This window comes from Mobula hypostoma, chromosome 16 (assembly GCF_963921235.1).
Source record: "Mobula hypostoma chromosome 16, sMobHyp1.1, whole genome shotgun sequence".
Taxonomy (NCBI): domain Eukaryota; kingdom Metazoa; phylum Chordata; class Chondrichthyes; order Myliobatiformes; family Myliobatidae; genus Mobula; species Mobula hypostoma.
The window spans coordinates 48,068,952-48,085,732 of NC_086112.1; the positions used below are offsets into that span (position 1 = coordinate 48,068,952).

The following is a 16,781-nucleotide window of genomic DNA, read 5'->3' on the forward strand; positions in this document are numbered from 1 at the left end:
CACTAAAGTGTACCCCTAATAGGGGTCAAAAATAATAACAGCGTTGCTCACTGTACTGTTTGCAACAGTAACTTTTCTATTGCCCATAGTGGGTTAAATGACTGTAAAGGACATGTTGAGGTGAGTTTAACAGGTGTTATTTGTTCATTAACATAGCTAACGTTATTTAAACTAGCTGGCTAAGTATTACATAAGACAATATAATAAGGATATAACTTATGCTTTTATTTCTTTGAGGGACCACAACATAGAACATAGAACAGTACAGCACAGTACAGGCCCTTCGGCCCACAATGTTGTGCCGACCCTTAAACCCTGCCTCCTATATAACCCCCCACCTTAAATTCCTCCATATACCTGTCCAGTAGTCTCTTAAATTTCACTAGTGTATCTGCCTCCACCATTGACTCAGGCAGTGCATTCCACGCACCAAACACTCTGAGTAAAAAACCTTCCTCTAATGTCCCCCTTGAACTTCCCACCCCTTACCTTAAAGCCATGTCCTCTTGTATCGAGCAGTGATGCCCTGGGGAAGAGGTGCTGGCTGTCCACTCTATCTATTCCTCTTAATATATTGTACACCTCTATCATGTCTCCTCTCATCCTCCTTCTCTCCAAAGAGTAAAGCCCTAGCTCCCTTAATCTCTGATCATAATGCATACTCTCTAAACCAGCCAGCATCCTGGTAAATCTCCTCTGTACCCTTTCCAATGCTTCCACATCCTTCCTATAGTGAGGTGACCAGAACTGGACACAGTACTCCAAGTGTGGCCTAACCAGAGTTTTATAGAGCTGCATCATTACATCACGACTCTTAAACTCTATCCCTCAACTTATGAAAGCTAACACTCCATAAGCTTTCTTAACTACCTTATCTACCTGTGAGGCAACTTTCAGGGATCTGTGGACATGTACCCCCAGATCCCTCTGCTCCTCCACACTTCCAAGTATCCTATCATTTACGTATTAGGGAGGCTAAGCGCAGGGAAGGCTGCTCAAGCATTTCGCAGTTCTTTTCAGCAGAACACCAAAGTCTGACAGAGAAGGTCACTAGAGCTGAGGTGTACTTCACATCTTTCATCTTTGAGTACAACCTGCCATTCCAGGGGTGTAAGCTCACAGGCAAGCTAATTGGGAAAATGTTTCCTGATTCAGAAATAGCAAAACAAACTATGCCTGCTCATCAACAAGACAGCAGCTATTGTCACATCACAGTACAAGTAGTAGGGGCGGTGGTGCTACCTCCCTGAAATGAGTTTTTGCAGGGTGGGATGTCTGGATTAAGTAAATAATATTGAAAATTAATATTCTGTGTAGCTTTGGTGAGGAAAGAAAATGCAACACGATTTCAAAAAAAATGTAATAGTGGGAATGAAAAGGGTCTGGTTTATGTTTTGCTTGCCTTTTATTGGGCTCGAACACATGGTTAAAATAGGAGGGCTATACGCCCGCTCATTTTACGCCGGACTCGCTCCGGGACCAGCGTCACCAGGCTCGCGCTGCGTGCTCGTTCCCAGGGCCTGGGTTGGACCCCAGCCGCGCGCCCGCCCGCTGCGGTCACATGATCTTCCGAACAGTCCAATGGGCGAGTGCCGGTCCGATTCAAATCGCCTCGTGGAGCTCTGTAGTTGGAACTTGTGACGGTTATTCGGAGTCGTGTTGTCACTGCTTTAGAGTTGCTTAGCCCACACTGAGCAGGTAGACATGTCGAACAAACAAATTTACTACTCTGATAAGTATTATGACGACCAGTACGAGTACAGGTAAGTAGTTATGTCGCCTCAAGTGATGCGCAATAGTTTCTAAGTGCTACCCCTGCAGTGAATGGGCGGAAGGTAAACACTGGTTGTGCTGACGTTTGTATACATGTTTCTCTCTAATGATCAGAGATGGTAACCCAGGTTTTGGGGCTTGTGAACAGCGTTACGGCTGGGCTCTGTGGAGTAAAGGGTCGGATCGCTGGGCGAATTGTTTCATAATCACCGCGAGCCGTTTGCTTCTGGTGTGTGACGTCAGGCGCGGAGAGGGCGCGGTTAACGGACCCGCCGCCATCTTACCGGTGACCTCCCTTTCCGACCGTTCCCCGGCGCAGCTCCCTACGGGCCGGGAGCTGCGTACAGCCTCTGGCAATGGCTGCATTCCGTCCTGTTTTACTGGCCTGGCCAGCCCAGCCGTTAGCGGTGCGGTGGAGAGGGATTGGATTGTTCGTGGCGAAAGACCGGCATTGAGGAAAGGTGCTCAACGGCCACTGGTTGGGTGCTGCTGATTCTTAATAATGAGTTGGAATTTGGCAGATTTCTGCTTTTTTTTCCATTCTTGAAGTATGTTCTGGTGGACATCGAACTGACCAATTAATTGCTTTCTCTATAGGCGCTGCACAATTATGTTCACCCTTCTCTATTTCGGCGCCTACAATACTTGGCCTGTGTATTTCTTGTTGATAAAATTCACTATTTTGGGCATCAAATAAATTGCAAAAGCATCTTCTGGATGATAATCAATGAACGGCATGTTCTGACGATGGGCCTTTGACGTGAAACATTAAATCTGTCGCATTCTGTGAAAGCCGATGAACCTGTTTGGGTATTTCCATCTGCAGTTTTTCCCGTTCATCAGAAGAGTTAATTAAGTTGCAGTTTGTACCGTAATAAACGTTGTCTGGTGGGTATTGCTTAACATGTGACGTAATCACATCAATATTATGCTTTTGAAGTACGGAAAAGCAGTGGGGTTCAAAGTAAACTTATTATCAAAATGTTTTATTTATTGAGATACAGTGTGGATTAGGCCTTTCAAGCCACGCTGCCTAACAATACCCAGAATTAATCTTAGTCTAATCATGGGACAATTTACCATGACCAATTAACCTACCAACTGGCAGGTAGGTCTTTGGACTGTGGGAGGAAACTGAAGCGCTGAAGGAAACCAACGTGATCACGGAGAACATACAAACTCCAGTGTGCAGAAGACAAACTGCAGATTTGAATTCTTATTCTCATTATTTTTAAAGAGATAGTAGAGTGTAGTGGTGAATGAAGTTATGCATGCTAGTTCAGGAATCTGATAGGGCCCTGTACTGGGCCTTCAGCCCACAATGTTGTGCTGACCTTTTAATCTACTCCAAGATCGAGCTAATCCTTCCCTCCTACACACTCCTCCATATTTCTATTGTAGGACAATAACTTGTTCAACCTTGTGGTGTAGGAACTAAGGCAACTGTTCCTCCTACCTGTTGGCAAACACTGTCTGGATGGTGGGGGGAGGGGACCTTTGGGTACTGCACTTTTTGTGGCAGCGTGCCATGTAAATTTACTCAGTGGTGGGGAGGCCTATGCTTGTAATGCACTGGGCTGTATCCTCCAGTTTCTGTAGCTTTTTCTATTCCTGGCATTGGTGTTTCCATACCACAGACCATGATGCAACCAGTTTGGACACTCAACTGTATATGGAAGTTGGTTAAAGTTTTTGGTGACATAACAAATCTATGTGAGCTTATACGAAAGTAGAGGCATTGTTGTACCTCCTTTGTGGTGACACTTGTGTGCTGGTCTCAGGACAGATCCTCTGAGACTAGATTTGCTAATGGTGCTCAGATAATTTTGTTTTTGGAGATCAGGAGATGGGGGCTTAATGATACTAATTTTAAAAAAATCTGTACTATCTATCCCCCTCATTATGTGTGCCTCAGTCAGGGCATCCATCCCCATCTATGATAGAAAGAAAATAGACCCATCTGAATTTTGTCTTGTTATAATTGAAACACCCCTGGGGGCAGCATCTTTGTGCACCCTCTCTCATGTATTCACATCATACAGTGTGATGACTGGAATTGCACATTATTCCAGCTGGTGTCATACAGTTGTGCCTTTAATCTCCTCATGTTTTGTTTCTGAACCAATAAAACCATGTATCTGATAGGTTGCATTATCCAATAGAGGTACTACTGTAGCCTTTATTGGGCAATGAACAGAAGAACCTTGGAATGTCACGTAGTTCATTTCCCTCCTTGCAAGCATCTTTATCACCTTAAGCTATAAACCAGTAGCAAGGATCTCAGTAGCTATCCCAGTGGGCATGTCGGAGGCTTCAAAAACTTCTTTTTCACTGAGCTCTGCTTTCCAACACAGGTAATTTTTTTTAAAAAATCAATTTTCCAAATTTCCCTGGATCCAAATGGGCTCTTGCCTTTGTTCCTTTTTCCAATAAGAGAGCTTGTCAAAGGCAACAATGAAGTTCACAGATCACACCAATCATGCTAATGCCACTAAACAATAAGCCAACTCGGGGAAAAAATTCAGTTGAATTGGTCATATGGATCTCTACTTAAAGTTGTGCTACTGTTCTTGATAAAATTTCTGCTCTCTTCAGATGCTACTTGATCTGCTAGATACTTCCAATGTTTTCTGTTGTTTCATTTCAGCCTAAGTGCTAAGAGTTTGGCTCAAGATTGAAGAGAGGGTGGGTAACTAAGTTCTGGAATGTAATTTAGGGTGCAAGTAATTGGGCAAGCTAACAGAATGTTAAGTTTTTTGGTAGGATAATTTAGAGGTGTTCTTCAGTTATAGAGGATGCTACGTGTGGTGTATTGGTCTTCATACTTAAAGCATGGTATTAGTAAATTGAAAGTTCCATGAAGGTCTATGAAACAAATACCTGGAATAGGTAGGCTGTATGGGAGGAAAAATTGGATTTCTATCCATTGGACTAGAAGATTAGAACAATGGCCCCTTTATTCTTCTAATCTTCTATTCCTGTAATTATTTCATCCATTAGAAGAATGACCTCTGAGCAGCTGTGAATGAATGGAGAACTGAGAACTTGAGGTCACTATGTATTGCTATTTATGGCAGATGAGGTTCATTTTTTCTTTTCCCCCCTCTGGAAGGAAATCAGGCGTCTTTGGTGGGAGCAGAGTCTTTGAATATTTTTAATAAATTATTAATGGGTAAGGGGGTAAAGGATTACTGAGGATGAGTTAGAATTTTAGACATGAGGTTAAAATCAGATTAACAATGATCTAATTTAATGTGGAGCAGGTTTGATCGGGGCCAAAAAGCAAACTATGGGAAGAATTCATTGTATCAAGCAGCATCTATGGAAGCAGAGGAATGATCATTGTTTTGTTTTCCTACACCTAGTTTTTACATTTATGTCCTCCTGTCATTAATATAACCCTTGTGCAGGGAGACCAGACCCTTTATAAGTGCAGTCTTATTAGGGTCGAATTTAATTAACGTGCTGGGGCATAACTTTGTTACACAAGGACACCTAGGTCTATTGACACGCAAGATTTCGATCTCTCTCCTTCAGTGAGGGGTGGGGAGAATAACCTAATGAGCAGACTTCCCCTTTTTCCATTTGTATTGAATCTGCCATGTCCTTGTCCATTAACAACTTGTATTTGCCCTCTTGAAGTCTCTCTGCATTCTACTCAAAAGTCCAAACTTTGTATCAACAGCAAACCATGGTCCCATCATTCCTATCATTGGTCATGTGTTTGTAAATAGCAGACAGCTGAGCACTTATCCTTGTGGCATTCACCAGCCAACTTGAAGATGACCTATTCATATTTTCTATATTCATGAACAATCCATAATATTTTTTATATTTCTGTCCTTTGAGGCCCTTTGTCAGTCAGGGTCAACCATGAATGTTGCATCCTAGCTGTCATATGCAAACCAGGGCATTACAGTATGGAGGGCAGGCTCCCCCTCTCCTTGCACCTGATGAATGTAAAGGAATGGCAGGGACCAATACTGTTTGGCACCAGGTGGTGATTGTAGGACTTGCCAGCCAGTCTTGAACTCAATGTTGGACTGCCTTGGAGAGTACAGCTACTGATTTCTTCACTGGGTTTACTCTTGAAGCCTTCCTCATGAGTGGATATAACTGCAAGGCAGTGGATGTTGGAATCCAGAGTTTTCCTTTTAAATGGTACAGCTGACGAACTCCATCTGCCCAAATCAACTGGTTCAAGGCGCCAGTAACCTGTGTTTGCCCCTTCTTCAGTAGAAACTGTTCTGTTGGGTTTGGTAGCTAAGCCATACATGAAGGCCAGGAGCTGGATTTGGTTTTCAGATGCTATTTGAGACACGCCATTGGGAACATTTAATAGGTAGTGGAAGCTTAACCCACTACCCCACCCTGGTTATGACAACCTTAAGGTCCCATGTTTGCCACAAGGGATTATTAACCCAAGTTAGCTAAGACCTATTTTGGATCAAAGCACAAAGTTCAGATATCCCATATCTACTAGTTCTTCCTTGTCCTGTGAATCACAACTGCTGAAAGGATCTGGCAGGTGTATTCTGCAGATGCTGGAAATTCAAGCCACACACATCAAAGTTGCTGGCAAACTTTGTGTGTTGCTTGAATTTCCAGCATCTACAGAATTCCTCTTGTTTACGTTTTTAAATCCACTACTGCGAAGCCTCTTTCGTGATGCCTACATTGAAGAAGTTTAAATCTTCTCTTCGGGAGTTCAGTGAAACCATCTCTCACTGCTCCCCATTTGTAATTTCTTCGGCTCTTCAACTTTTCGACCACATTTTGACTCAGACTCGCTATCACAGCCATATATCTTGGAACATGCCTCCGTTGCCAACTTACTCCAGTTGGCTTTAGGATTCGTTTTCAAGCCTCTCAATTTGGACCTTCTGAGGATCCCAGGTACGCACATTTTATTGACTCTGCCTCTCATCGCTTCTGTCAAGCTCTGAAGGTGACTCTCTCTGCCATGAGGAGGTATTTGGTGTCCCTATCCCAGACCTTTCCACTCCTTCGGGACACTTTCTTCGCCGTCTGTAATGGTCCTACCCGTTATTTCATCCTCCGTCGGATCCATGCCTGCAATCGCCGTTTTTTTTTTTTGACTTTGTCATGTTAGGCAAAGATTGCAAGATCTTGCATCTGCAGACCCCAGAGCCTGCTGGCCCTGACGCTAGCAGGCATGAACTTCACATTGCGGCCGCTGCCATTGATCTCGCCGGTTCCAACGCCTCAGGGCATATTCAAACCCCGGACTCCAGCAACGACCATGGACACCTTCAAAGCAATTGCACAACCACCAACTGCGACTCCAGCCTTGAACTCCAGGCTGGGTCTTCATCTGCTGCCATTGTGACTCCCGTTTCCCCTTCCCCCACCACCACTCTGCAATCCCGTCTCCCTCAGATCCCACCGTCAACTCCTGCACCCTCAGAGGCTCCATCTTCCTCTCACCCCAACCCTCCCCTCTCCACTGACACCCCCAGCCTTCTCTCTCTCCCCCCCCCTGCCTCTGATCCCAGCTCTCATCCATGCCGGGTCTTTACCATCCCCTGTGAGGCAGAACGCTCTGTCCTCAATAAGGGCTTCACCTTTGTCCCCCTTTGCCCACACCTCAGCGAGTTCTGCATTGGCCATGATGTGGAACTCTTCTTCCGCCGTCTCCGAGCCTGCTTCTTCAGCAAGGACCCCTTCTCCCGTCTTCAACCCTCCTCCTCTTCATGGACACCCCGCACTGGTCTTCTGCCTGCTCTGGATCTCTTTATTGCTAACTGCCAATGGGACATCAACTGTCTCGACTTCACCACACCTTGTTCCCATTCCAACCTTACTCCTTCCGAACGCTCTGCTCTCCACTCCCTCCGCACTAATCCTAACCTTACTATTAAACCCGCCGATAAGGGGGGTGCCATTGTAGTCTGGCGTACTGACCTCTACCTTGCCGAGGCACAGCGACAACTCGCGGACACCTCTTCTTATTTACCCCTTGATCGTGATCCCACCAAGGAGCACCAGGCCATTGTCTCCCACACCATCACCGACTTTATCCGCTCGGGGGATCTCCCATCCACTGCTACCAACCTTATAGTTCCCACACCTCGTACTTCCCGTTTCTACCTCCTACCCAAGATCCACAAACCTGCCTGTCCTGGCAGACCTATTGTCTCAGCTTGCTCCTGCCTCACCGAACTCGTTTCTGCATACCTCGACATAGTTTTATCCCCCCGTTGTTCAATCCCTTCCTACTTATGTTCGTGACACTTCTCACGCTCTGAAACTTTTCGATGATTTTAAGTTCCCTGGCCCCCACCGCTTTATTTTTACCATGGATGTCCAGTCCCTATATACTTCCATCTCCCATCAGGAAGGTCTCAAAGCTCTGCTTCTTTTTGGGTTCCAGACCTAATCAGTTCCCCTCTACCACCACTCTACTCCATCTAGCGGAATTAGTCCTTACTCTTAGTAATTTCTCCTTTGGCTCCTCCTACTTCCTCCAAACTAGAGGTGTTGCTATGGGCACCTGTATGGGTCCTAGCTATGCCTGTCTTTTTGTTGGCTTTGTGGAACAATCTATGTTCCAAACCTATTCTGGTATCTGTCCCCCACTTTTCCTTCCCTACATCGACAACTGCATTGGTGCTGCTTCCTGCACGCATGCTGAGCTCGTTGACTTCATTAATTTTGCCTCCAACTTTCACCCTGCCCTCAAGTTTACCTGGTCCATTTCCGACACCTACCTCCCCTTTCTAGATCTTTGTCTGTCTCTGGAGACAACTTATCTACTGATGTCTACTATAAGCCTACTGACTCCCACAGCTATCTGGACTATTCCTCTTCTCACCCTGTCTCTTGCAAAAATGCCATCCCCTTCTCGCAATTCCTCTGTCCCTGCTGCATCTGCTCTCAGGATGAGGCTTTCCATTCCAGGATAAGGGAGATGTCCTTTTTTTTTAAAAGAGAGGGGCTTCCCTTCCTCCACCATCAACTCTGCTCTCAAACGCATCTCCCCCATTTCACGCACATCTGCTCTCACTCCATCCTCCTGTCACCCCACTAGGAATAGGGTTCCCCTGGTCCTCACTTACCACCCCACTAGCCTCCAGGTCCAACATATTATTCTCCATAACTTCCGCTACCTCCAACGGGATCCCACCACTAAGCACATCTTTCCCTCCCCCACCCCTGCTTTCTGCAGGGATCGCTCCCTACGCGACTCCCTTGTCCATTCGTACCCCCCCCCCATCCCTCCCCACTGATCTCCCTCCTGGCACTTATCCATGTAAGCGGAACAAGTGCTACACATGCCCTTACACTTCCTCCCTTACCACCATTCAGGGCCCCAAACAGTCCTTCCAGGTGAGGTGACACTTCACCTGTGAGTCGGCTGGGGTGATATACTGTGTCCGGTGCTCCCGATGTGGCCTTCTATATATTGGCGAGACCTGACGCAGACTGGGAGACCGCTTTGCTGAACACCTACACTCTGCCCGCCAGAGAAAGCAGAATCTCCCAGTGGCCACACATTTTAATTCCACATCCCATTCCCGTTCTGATATGTCTATCCATGGCCTCCTCTACTGTAAAGATGAAGCCACACTCAGGTTGGAGGAACAACACCTTATATTCCGTCTGGGTAGCCTCCAACCTGATGGCATGAACATTGACTTCTCTAACTTTGCTAATGCCCCACTTCCCCCTCGTATCCCATCCATTATTTATTTATATACACACTTTCTTTCTCTTTCTCCCTCTGTCCCTCTGACTATACCCCTTGCCCATCCTCTGGGTTGCCCCCTCTCCCCCTTTTCCTTCTCCCTGGGCCTCCTGTCCCATGATCCTCTCATATCCCTTTTGCCAATCACCTGTCCAGCTCTTGGCTCCATCCCTCCCCCTCCTGTCTTCTTCTATCATTTTGGATCTCCCCCTCCCCCTTTCAAATCTCTTATAACTCTTCCTTCAGTTAGTCCTGACAAAGGGTCTTGGCCCGAAATGTCAACTGTACCTCTTCCTAGAGATGCTGCGTTCACCAGCAACTTTGATGTGTGTTGCTTGGCAGATGTATAAAGTGTTTTCCTTTCATAAGTTGAAAGTTAGGCAAAATCATAACTCTTAAGTTTAAGTGCCCTATTTCCACTTTAGCAATGGATTCTAGTTGTTTTCTCTCTCTACTAACTGTACGATACCTGATCATAGTTACAAATCCTCTTCTCTTACCCCACCCACCCAGCACGGCCACCTTTCCTTAAATAGTGGATTTTAATGCATTCCATTCTGTGAAATTTTTAAAGCAGCTTCTTGGTTGTCAATCATTTTTGGTAGTTATCTATATGACAATGTCACAGAATTTTGATATAAATATGCACTTAACTCAAACCCCAAATCAAGTAAATTTTATTATCACACTTGTAGGCTTTTTTGTAAAATGACAATTCTTATATTTGATAAGTTGTAACACTACTTTCAGTGGAATATTAGTCAGGCCATGCAAGTTTTCTCCTTGAAATAATCTTCAACCTTTTCGGAAGTTACGACTGAATTTGGTATTAGGGGGTATTCACCATAAGCAATATGTTAGTTGTGTCAGATTCTTGTGTCTAAATCTGAGGTTCTTACAGAAGTTAGAAACGAGGCACAAAACTTGTCGCTTCATGGTTGTTTTATTGAGAGTAGATTGTAAAATAAAGAGAACAGAACAGGGGTGGGGGGGGGGGTCACTGTTGCCTGAAAAAGAGTATCTGAAGATGGGGCCTAGCATAAAACAGCTACTTTTATATCCAAAGATAAGAAAATTCTGTAGTTAAGAGGCAACCATTTGGAAAACACTTATTTAATACTACCATAATTGAATTGACTTTATTTCTTACATCCTCACATGAGTAAAAATCTTTACGATATGTTTCCATCTAAATGTGCAACCATAGTAATTTATAATAGAACAGTCAGTGTAATATAGAGTACACTCAAATCAGCGTGAGTTCATCAGTCTGGCCTGGTGGAAGAAGCTGTCCTGGAGCCTGTTGGTCTTGGCTTTTCTGCTGCAGTACTGCTTCCTGGATGGTAGCAGCTGGAATGGATTGTGGTTGGGACGACTTGGGTCCCCAATGATCCTATGGACCCTTTTTAACAGACCTGTCCTTGTAAATGTCCTGAATCATGAGAAGTTCACAACTATAGATGCATTGGGCTGTCTGCACCACCCTGCAGAGTCTTGCGATTAAGGGAGGTACAGTTCCCATAACAGGCAGTGATGCAGCCAGTCGGGATGCTTGCAATTGTGCCCTGTAGAAGGTTCTTAGGATTTGGGGGCCCATACCAACTTTTCAACTGTCTGGGGCGAAAGAGGTGCTGTTTGTGCCTTTTTAACCACACAGCTGGTGTGTACAGACCACACGAGGTCCTCAGTGATGTGGATGCTGAGGAACTGCTGTTTACCCTCTCAACCCCAGATCCGTTGATGTCAATAGGGGTTAGCCCATCTCCATTCCTTCTGTAATCCACAACCAGCTTCTTTATGGATTACAATCCTTTGTTTTTGTGACATTGAGGGGAGAGGTTGTTTTCTTGATACCACTGTGTCAGAGAGATGACCTCTTCCTTGTAGGCCAATTAGAAAGCACTTATTTAATACTGCCATAAAATTAAATAATGAGAAAATACTCATTTGCGAACAAAGAAGCTTCCAGAATTATACTTTGGTTATAACTACTAGAGGCATATAAAACTGCTGTGTATATAAAGGCTACTTAAAATACAAGCAGATAATTGATAAACTACAAAGAAAATGACAAAGTTTAAGTCAAATCCAACAATTGCTACTAAATGACTGTCAATTAATGGGATAATCTGTAATTGTGCTGGCATATTTTGGTTATATAACTACAGAACTTCCTTTTTGATTCAACGACAGGCATGTTATGTTGCCCAAGGAACTTGCAAAGCAAGTACCAAAGACTCATCTTATGTCTGAGGATGAATGGCGGAAACTAGGTGTGCAGCAGTCTCTGGGCTGGGTCCATTACATGATGCATGAACCAGGTATTCTCCTCTTTTAACCAATAAGAACTTGTATAGACTTCTCAAAGTTCATGCAATTAAATGTCTGCTATTGAACTTTGTTTACCTTCCAGTCCACTATTTAATTTCTTGTCTCGTGTTTTACTTTTGAAGTTCGTAACACTAGCAGAGTGAAGTATATTGTAAAATCTCTTAAGACTTAATGACACTTAATAGAAGTCAAAAACTAACTAAACAACTACCTCACTTTTCTGCTCTGGAAACTGGCACATATTCCTGGGGTCTGTTTGGATATACAAGAAATGTCATGACAATGGGGGAGAAAAACATGACTTCTTCAAAAATGGAGAAAGAACCACGTTGCCCACAGTTGGTTTGTAGGTATTAGCTCTAACTCTGTGAATATTTAATATCCAAACATGGCAAATGTTTTCTTAAATACAAGCCCCATGTGCAAAATAATTAATTGCACAGATGAATTCTCCAGGCTATTTTCTTACAAATGTGCAACTGAAGAGGCAAGGTTCAACCCAGATAAGAAGCTAGTTCTTAAAATTTAGTCTTGTATCAGTTTACATGATTTCACTTTTGAGCGGAAGGTGTTTGTATGGTGGTAATGGAAATGGGGCATTGGATGGAGGCTTTTCATAATTTGAAAAGAACTTGATTGACCTTTTGCCTGTTCAAAGAATGTTTCCTTTATGTTAAAAAGGTACTCGAATTGTTCTCCATGTCAAATTAAATGTGTTGATAGTGCTGTTCTACAATGTATCAGATTTTTCCTCACTTTTTTAAAACCATACTTTAAGTGGACTGAAAAGCAATATATGTTGGGTCGGAATGAAACAAATGTACTATTGGGGAAATAATTTTATATTGGGTACAGAATATTCTGTACAGAAGTAACTTTTTCCCTTGGTTAAGTTTTTTTAGACCTGATTGTTTAATGTTCTATACTGGGGGACTAGGAAGCAGGCAACAATACTTGTAAATTAACACATTGCTTCTTATTTCCAGAACCCCACATTCTACTTTTCCGAAGACCTCTTCCTAAGGACCAGGAAAAATAAATCTTCAATTTCTGGAAATTTCTGGGACTTCATGTAAATATTGTAGTATTCAGTGAATACATTAAAATTGTACAAATTCATTCAAACCTGTGTATGAGCTGTATTCTAAACAGCAATAGAGCTCATTGTGGTGCAGCGGGTTTAGACTGCTGTGAGACATATTTAAAAACAAAAGTACAAGGAGTCAAAATGATGTTGGTTCCACTCTAACAAAAAAAATTATAGTACCTTCTGTTAACTTTTTCCTGTAAACTCCATTTTGTCTTTTTGATTGATACAGTTGTGAATAAAAAAAATTTATGTATTGGTTTAAGTTGTTCTTTTTTGCGGGGGCGGGTGGAATTAAGTAAGTACATGAATTTGACTCGGTCTGGTTTGGGCATTTTTTGTAATTGTAACTGTACTTTCAATGAACTTGGATGTTATTTGCTGGATTAAATTTACTATGTCTATAATTTCCTTCCAGTTGGTTGTAGATTACAGGGCTTTGTGAGCACTTTTCCAAATAGTTATGATTCCAGGTCATGTGATTTTTGGTGGCATAATCTCAACTAGACGATGTACTCAAATTACTTAGCAGAATTCATGTCACATGACTTCCTTGTCCACTCATCCTTTCACACTGATCTCCCACCTGGTACATAAACTGCAAGCGTGACAGATGTTACACCCACCCTCCAACATCTCCCTCACTACCATTCAGAGCCTCAAACAGTCCTTCCAGGTGAGGCAACACTTCACTTGCATGCTTATAAGGATCATCTATTTTATCTAGTGCTCCTGTGCGGCTTCCTATACATTGAGACCCAACGTAGACTGAGGGATACTTTGAAATGAACTTTCACTCTGCAAAAGACCAGGACCCTCCAGTGGCCACGTATTTCAATTCAATTTCTTGTTCTGCTATATCTGTCCACGACCTGCTCTACAGCCACAATAAAGCCAGACTGAGGTTGGAGTAACAACACCTCCTTTTCCATCTGGGTAACCTCCAATCTGATGGCATGAACATTGATTTCTCTAACTTCTGGTAAGTTCTCCCCTTCCTCTTCCTGTCTTTTTTTTCCATTCCCCATTCTGGTATCTCTCACCCCTACTCACCTGCCCATGTTTTTCCTCTCTTTGCCTCTCCTCCTTCCATGGTTCACTGGCCTCCTATTAAATAGTGGGGCTTGATCTTAATTTTGACAGCAGTAAACAGGGTTACAAAATGGTAATGGTAAGATATGGAGAATTAATATCAATCTTGAGGATGCCTTCTATTAAATTTTTATACAGCTTTATTCTGATTTTATAATTCTGCTCTTACAGTGCTACAGTTTTTGTGAATGCCCTGGAATTGGCAATCTCAAAGATCTTGGTGCACACAAGCAAGAAAAGAGCTGTAATTCTTTAAATCTTGCATCCAAATAAATAGTCACATTTCTGTCCATTATCCTAGGATTAGTTCAAAGTGTTGCTGTACAAAAGACTCCCTTTGAGATATGGAGAACATGACATTCATGGGTAACAGCATGAGTAAAATGCCCACCATCGTTATCCAGGGATATCTAAATGAAAAGTAACATTGCTATGAAAACAGAGGCTTGGTACTATGTAGGAAACTAATTGCCCCTTGACTACTCAGGCTTTTTAGCTACCTGTAAAGTATGGCTGAAAATGTTCCATTTGCCTAGATCTTTCCATTTATGAATCAGGGCAAGGTAGTGGTCCAGTGTGTCTGCTAACTATTTGTAAGCTACCTTTTGGCTCTTGCAGTTTCCCAATGCAAACTTTCTCTTTCAGGTGTTCTATCATTTTTAAACTGAGTTGTATAATGGGAGTATCTTCATTTTTTTTTAAATACCTTTTTGTTTGAAAACAATGAAAATTGGAGTAGGTATATGCCATTTGACCTTCTGGGCCTGCTGTGCATGTGATCATGGCAATGTTTCACTCAGTACCACATACCCATGTTCCCTGGAAATCTAAATATAGAATAGTCATGGTCATACTTTATTGATCCTGGGGGAAATTGATTTTTGCTACAGTTGCACCATAAATAATAGTAATAAAACCATAAATAGTTAAATAGTAATATGTAAATTATGCCAGGAAATAAGTCCAGGACCAGCCTATTGGCTCAGGGTGTCTGACCCTCCAAGGGAGGAGTTGTAAAGTTTGATGGCCACAGGCAGGAATGACTTCCTATGACGCTCTCTGTTGCATCTCGGTGGAATGAGTCTCTGGCTAAATGTACTCCTGTGCCCACCCAGTACATTATGTAGTGAATGGGAGACATTGTCCAAGATGGCATGCAACTTGGGACAGCATCCACTTTTCAGACACCACCGTGAGAGAGTCCAGTTCCATCCCCACAACATCACTGGCCTTACAAATGAGTTTGTTGATTCTGTTGGTGTCTGCTACCCTCAGCCTGCTGCCCCAGCACACAACAGCAAACGTGATCGCACTGGCCACCACAGACTCATAGAACATCCTCAGCATCGTCCAACAGATGTTAAAGGACCTCAGTCTCCTCAGGAAATAGAGACGCTCTGTCCCTTCTTGTAGACAGCCTCAGTGTTCTTTGACCAGTCCAGTTTATTGTCAATTTATATCCCCAGGTATTTGTAATCCTCCACCATGTCCACCCTGACCCCCGGATGGAAACGGGTCACCGGTACCTTAGCTCTCCTCAGGTCTACCACCAGCTCCTTCGTCTTTTTCACATTAAGCTGCAGATAATTCTGCTGACACCATGTGACAAAGTTTCCTACCATAGCCCTGTACTCAGCCTCATCTCCCTTGCTGATGCATCCAATTATGGCAGTCATCTGAAAACTTATGAAGATGACAAGACTCTAGAGTGTAAATGGTGAAGAGAAAGGGAGACAAGACAAGACAGTCCCCTGTAGAGCCCCAGTACTGCTGATCACTCTGTACAAAATGTGCTTCATTCTTAAATGTATTCATCACTTTTGCATCCACTGCATTCTTTGGTAGAGAATTCCACAAATGCACTACTGTGTGAAGAAATTTCTCCTTGTCTGAAAATATCTTGCCCTATATGCTGATACTGTGACTCCTCACACATGATACCATACTCTCACAAACAAGAGGAAACTCCCTCTCTGTCTGGTTTGTCTAACACTGTCAGCACTTAAATTTTTGTTTCAGAGATCCACTGTGGTTGTTCTAAATGTTAGTGAATCAGACCTAAACAATCTATTCTTGCCTTATTTGACATTCTACCATACCAAAAAATTAGCTTGGTGAGCATTGGTTCACTTCGTTCCATAGAAAGTATATTCTATTTTGGGGAGCTGTAAACCGCAATTATTCCATAAACACAAGAGATACTGCATATGCTGGAAATCCAGAGTAACACACACAAAATGCTGAAGGAACTCCACAGGTCAGGTGGCATCTATGGAAAGGAATCAACAGTTGATGATCTGGGCCAAGATCCTTCATCGGGACCAGATAAAAAGGAAGGAGTACAAGCTAGAAATTGGTAGGTGAAGCCATGTGAGAGGGAAGGGGGGAGATGAAATGAGAAGCTGGGAGATGATAGTGGAAAAAGTAAAAGGCTGAAGGAGGAATCTGATAGAGGAAAGGCAACCATGGGAGAAAGGGAAGGTGGTGGGACACCAGAGAGAGGCAATAGGCAGATAAAGAGAAGAGAATAGGTGAGGAGGGTGTCAGAATGGAGAACGGGAGGAACAACATCTAATATTCTGGGTAGTCTCCAACCTGATGGCAAAAATATCTATTTCTTCAACTTCAGATAATTTTTCCCTCCTCCCTTTTCAATTTCCCACTCTGCCCACTCCCTTACTTCTTCCCTTCACCTGCCTATCACCTCCACCTGGTGACCCTCCTCTCTCATGTGGTCCACTCTCTTCTATAAGGTTCCTTCTCCAATTCTTTACCTTTTCTACCTATCAC

At 43.3% G+C, this 16,781-nt stretch overlaps 1 protein-coding gene across 2 annotated transcripts; it reads left to right on the forward strand.

Moving 5' to 3' along the window:
* The first annotated feature begins 1,420 nt into the window (after positions 1-1,420).
* LOC134357570 (cyclin-dependent kinases regulatory subunit 2) lies at positions 1,421-13,352 on the forward strand. Of its 2 annotated transcripts, XM_063069195.1 has the most exons (3): positions 1,421-1,763; positions 11,675-11,802; positions 12,799-13,352. In XM_063069195.1, the coding sequence occupies exons 1-3, from the start codon at positions 1,705-1,707 to the stop codon at positions 12,849-12,851; spliced, it is 240 nt and encodes a 79-aa protein (XP_062925265.1). In that variant the 5' UTR covers positions 1,421-1,704; the 3' UTR covers positions 12,852-13,352. The 2 variants fall into 2 exon arrangements, with proteins under 2 accessions (XP_062925265.1, XP_062925264.1); XM_063069194.1 differs by lacking the exons at positions 1,421-1,763; positions 12,799-13,352 and adding an exon at positions 1,770-2,234.
* The last annotated feature ends 3,429 nt before the right edge of the window (positions 13,353-16,781 follow it).